Raw genomic sequence first — 5,396 nt, 5'->3', positions numbered from 1 at the left:
GCCAGTTGCTGTGAACCCCTTTGACCTTGGGAATATATTTAAGGCTACCATTGACACTGCCGTGTAAAGACCGCGACCAGCAAATGCAATACGATCAAACATTAAATGAGTACTACATTTCAACGCTTGACAAGGGTCCTAAACTCAGAGCCCCGTAATCCATTTGACGCGTGGAAAATCTTAAATATATTTTATCCAGATATGAATATGAACTCTAGCGTCCATCCGCTGGCGGATCGTCTTCAAGCCGAAGAGTTGTTAGTTAGGAGGCGAATTAGTTCCTTTAAATACGCAGACGTGATATATCGCTCAAACAAAGACGTATAATCGACCTATATAAGTAGAGGGAAACTTCACGCCAGCTTGATTATCATTGGAGAGCTGAACAGAAAAATAGATTGATAGACTGAGAGAGAGAGAAGAGAGCTTGACTCTAAAGCGATGGCAACCAACCGAGGAGCTTCCGCGCTTCTTCTTTCGTCACTGCTTCTTTGCCTCGTCTCTCTGTCTTCTGCAGCGACGAACATCCTTCTCAGCGGTCAGACCCTCCGCTCCGGGCAGTCTCTCACAGAGGGAAAGTACGCCGTGACCGTGCGGCCAGACTGTAACCTCGTGTTGACGGACAACGGCAACGTAGTGCTCGCCACGAACACCGCCGGCGGGGGCACCAACTGCTTCGCCACTCTTCAAAACGACGGCAACTTCGTTCTCTACAGCGGGACTGGCACCGCGCTGTGGTCGACCAACACTGCCAGAGGCTTCGGCTATTACATTCTCGTCCTCCAGCCTGACCGTAACGTTGTGCTTTACGGTCCCGCCTACTGGCAGACCAACACCAAGGTTGCTTAAGAAACGGGGCCACACCACGGATGCTGGCAGTTGCTACAATAAATCTCTTATCGTGACGTTTAAAAGTTGTTTGAAGAATAAATTTGCGTTTTGTCGACACGTCCCCTGAGTTTTAAGAACTCTGTTTGGCTGAAGAATGGTACATTCGATTTGACCCACTTGTGTTTGGATGGGGAGTTTTCAGTTTGTAATGGTATCTGATCGATGGCGTTTACTTAGCTTACTACCCGGCAGATGTTTTAGACTAGCCAGACTGTTGCGGCGGTTTACTTTGGCGGGTCTTTGAACCATTTTACGGTCTCTGTGCGGGGAACGCAATGGGGGAGTCGCTATTGCATACTGAATTGCCGAAAGTATTCATTCGACCAGATATTACTAAACGCTCGCATGTGTTAAGGTCAATGATTTTCACGAGTATTCATGCCTTTAGGATTACTCTCTTTTAAGACGCCTTATTTTGCATCCTCCTGTGAGAATTCTGCCACCAATCTGGAATAAATAGGGCAGTGAAGCACCCTTTTAGACGAGGTTATTATGATTTCCATCCGCCTTATTGGTCAAGGAATTTATTTAGTTAGTTCTCTTACTTTCTGCTCTACTTGTCTTAACCGTTGACTGGGTGAACAAGTTTCCCATGGGAGAGTACAGACTGTAAGAGTACGCCATGAACAGATCATCGGTTATTTTCGTAACTATCAGTTCGCTCGGGGACGGATTCTCACCCGGCATGACACGACGGCGAGAAATCATCTTTGTCTAGGAAGTTTGGTGACAAGCCTTGAGACTAATTTCCTGTCACCTTAATTTCGGCTCTCTTCAGGGAATTCGATTGGAAGTTGTATGACAATTGTAAATAAATTTACGCTTTTTATAGAAAGAAAACTATGGTGGAGGATAAAAACTGCCGCTATTTGTCAATTTTTCTCTCTTGGGACATGATACGATCCCGGTTCGGGATCGTTATCTGATAGAGTTGGAAACTCAGCGTCACATGAGAACTCGGAGCCACATCAGCATCCAGCTCGACCTCCACATAGGACACTTAATTCGATTAGCTAGTAAGAATCCGACACGTGTCCTATACTCATTATGATAAACTAGCGGATAGGATTAAATATAGGATCATCTAGCGGTCAGGATTAAACATAGATAGACAAAGATCTAGCGGTCAGGATTAAACATAGATAGGCAAAGATCTAGCGATCAGGATTAAACATAGATAGGCAAAGATCTAGTGGTCAGGATTAAACGTAACATAACCATTATAACAAGTTATAATGTCTACGATTATGTTATAGAAACTAACTAAATTTACGTCATAGTTATTATTATAAATACCAACCAATTATAATGAAATTCTTGATGGATTAAGAATGATCTCTCAGTGTCACCATCTCTCGTGTTCTCTACTCTTTCTCCTTCTCTTCTTCCTCCTTGTTATTGATCTTGTGAAATACTCCAGTTCTAACATGGTACCAGAGCCTGGAGCAAGCATCAACGTGATGGGAGAAAGCTCCGCAACTGCATCTGCTTTGAAAAATGAGCTGTCTACAACAGCCACAGGACAAGTCCCTGTCATAATTCCCACAGGAGGAATGGTGTTGACAAAGCTCGACAACAAAAATTTTTTAATCTGGAAAAGCGCTATGATTCCGCTTCTAAACAGCCACGACCTTATGCGTTGCATTGAAGAATTTCCTCCACCTGTCTCTATTCCAGACAATGATGGAAATATCATTCTAGAATCCAATATTCAAGAAATGGTGGAGGACTGACCAACAGGTCCTTGGATTTATTCATCAAACTATTTCTGAGTCAATCGCTCCATACATCATCAGAGCTAGATCCACAAAGAAAGCCTGGGAAAAATTATAAAGCATTTTTGTTGGATGGGATCAAGAGCGCACTATGGACCTTCAAAGGCCATTCCACGTCATGAGGAAAAGGTACAATGAACACTGACAAATATTTAGAAGCAGCTGGGCAACCTCCATACGAGTCAGCTAGAATCAACGCATTTTTAAGAGGCCTTGGCTCAGCGTATGCTCAGTTTGTGGTTAGAATAAATGCGAACTTTGGACGTCTCAAGTTTGATGAAATTTTCACCAATCTGAAAGCACATGACGCTTATCTCAAGTTCTCACAAGAAGAGCAAAATGCCACATTTCCTCCAATAGAAAATAATGCTCAAACTCAGAAAGCACAATCATCATATACAAAGAGCGAATATGGTGGTACTCGTGAATTCACGCAGCATCGTGGGCGAGGAAGAGGCAAGTATCAGATATTCCAACCTCGGTGCCAGCTCTGCTCAGAATTTGGGCACAGGGCTAAAGAAAATCCAGAACTTCAACAAAACTATCCAAACTGGAGACCATCATCTTCTACATACAATCGAGAGGCTAACACTGCACAAGCTGTCAATACAAGCTCAACGGACAATGGTATCCAGACAGCGGCACTACACATCACGTAGCTTTTGAATCAGAATGTCATCACACAAACACCAGAATACCATGGGAGTGATGCTATACAAATTGGAAATGGAACAGGTTTGGAAATCTTATCCATTGGTTTTTCAAAAATTTCCACTGAAAACAGCACATGAAATTTAAAGGACATATTGCATGTACCTGACATTACTAAAAATTTATTATCCATACGAAAATTAACCATTGATAATAATGTATATGTTGAATTTTATGAATATTGTTTCTTGGTTAAGAACAAAGCTATGCACGAGATTCTACTATGAGGAACAATTAAGGATGGAATAAGGCAGTGCTAGTTGGGGAAAGAGCATCAACAGAAACCTGGCATTCCAGATTTGGACACCCCCAACTACGTGTTTTGGAGGCCATTATTAGAAATTTTGGCTTACCATCTACTTTTTGAAACAAAAAAATGTGTGTGTGATTCCTGTTATGTTGCTAAATCACATAAACTACCATTTTCTTCCACATATCACACATTTTTAAAATGTCTCAAAGTGATACATTCTGATCCATGGGGACCAGCTCCATCGTGTCCCATTCAGGGTATTTGTATCATGTAGTGTTCATCAATGATTTTAGTAAGCATACATGGTTATACCCTCTCAAAATAAAAAGTGATATTCTTCAAGTGTTTGGAGAATTTCAGTCTCGAGTTGAGAATCAGTTTAATACTAAAATACTCTATCTACAGTCCGATTGGGGTGTAGAATATCAATCTCTCCACCCTTAAAATAAAAGGCATACTACACAGATTATCTTGTCTACATACACCACAACAGAACGGAATTGCTGAAAGGAAACAAAGACATTTGGTAGAAACCACACTTTCTCTCTTAAAAATTGCTTATATGCCACATAAATTTTGGGATGAAGCGGTATCTACTGCAGCATTTCTGGTGAATCGTATGATTACACCAGTTTTAACAAAAATCTCCGTATGAAATTCTTTTTAAAACATCACCTAATTATTCTCTACTATGGACCTTTGGATGCTTATGATATCCTTATTTACGTCCTTAATCTACTAACAAGCTTGATCCCAGGTCAGAAAAGTGTGTCTTCATGGGTTATAGTTCTCTACATGTGGGATACATGTGCCTTTCTCTGAATACAGGAATTTTTTTTATTTCCCCTCATGTTATAGTTTATGAAAATAATTTCCCATTTGCATCTAATATAATAAGGGATAGTCCTGGCCTTCTTGTAACTACTCCATCTATTCCAAGTGTACCATCTTTCGCATCTAAAGTACAAACATGGGAAAACCCATCTGTAACTTTATTCAATGAGCCCATATCAGAAGAAACTACTGGAAACATCAAAATTCCAACATCAGCCTCTGATCATAGTTCCCCATTTGTGACTCTGTCTATTGTAAAAATAAATTCTGATTCTATGTTACAAGAATATCTGGAGGTAATGTCTACTCTTGATCATACTCCTGAATCTAGTATTCTTATGAAAACTAAACCTCTTCGTAAGGTTTATCAAGTTACTAATCAAGTAAATCAGGATGATCGTTACCACGACGATCCCCATTCGAAGGATCAAGATCTCTATCAAGATGATCGTTACCAAGATGATTGCCATTAGGGCAATCACGATTCCTACCTAGATGATCGCTACGAGGACGATCGTCATCAGTAGGATCTTTATCGGGACGATCATTACTAGGACGATCACCATCCAAACAATCACGATCACTTCCATGATGATCATTACCAGGATGATCGCCATCAAGGTGATTACGATCGCTACTCGGATGATCGCTAGTAGGGTGGTCACCATCAGGACGATCATTATCGACAACAGAATGGTCGCTATCGAGACGATTGCTATGAGGATGATCGCCACCTAGATGATTGCCACCAGGGCGATCACTATCAACAGCGGTACCACCAGGAGGACGATCGCTACCACGAGTACCACCCCTAGGATGTGTAGGGTTCTAGAGGCCTTGACATGGATGAATAAATCAAAATATTCCGTAGCAGAAGCCTTGGACGGAATCAAATGGCATCATTAAAATCATTGAAACAATGTACCTTTGCA

General features: G+C 41.3%; 1 protein-coding gene across 1 annotated transcript; it reads left to right on the top strand.

Annotated features, from left to right (window-relative positions):
* The first annotated feature begins 441 nt into the window (after positions 1–441).
* On the top strand, positions 442–849 carry LOC144707133 (mannose-specific lectin-like). Its single transcript, XM_078580249.1, has one exon. It carries the CDS (start codon positions 442–444, stop codon positions 847–849), a length of 408 nt encoding a protein of 135 aa, XP_078436375.1.
* Positions 850–5,396: the final 4,547 nt, after the last annotated feature.

Source organism: Wolffia australiana, chromosome 8, assembly GCF_029677425.1.
Source record: "Wolffia australiana isolate 7733 chromosome 8, ASM2967742v1".
NCBI classification, from domain to species: domain Eukaryota; kingdom Viridiplantae; phylum Streptophyta; class Magnoliopsida; order Alismatales; family Araceae; genus Wolffia; species Wolffia australiana.
This window is presented reverse-complemented; position numbering and strand designations above follow the sequence as displayed.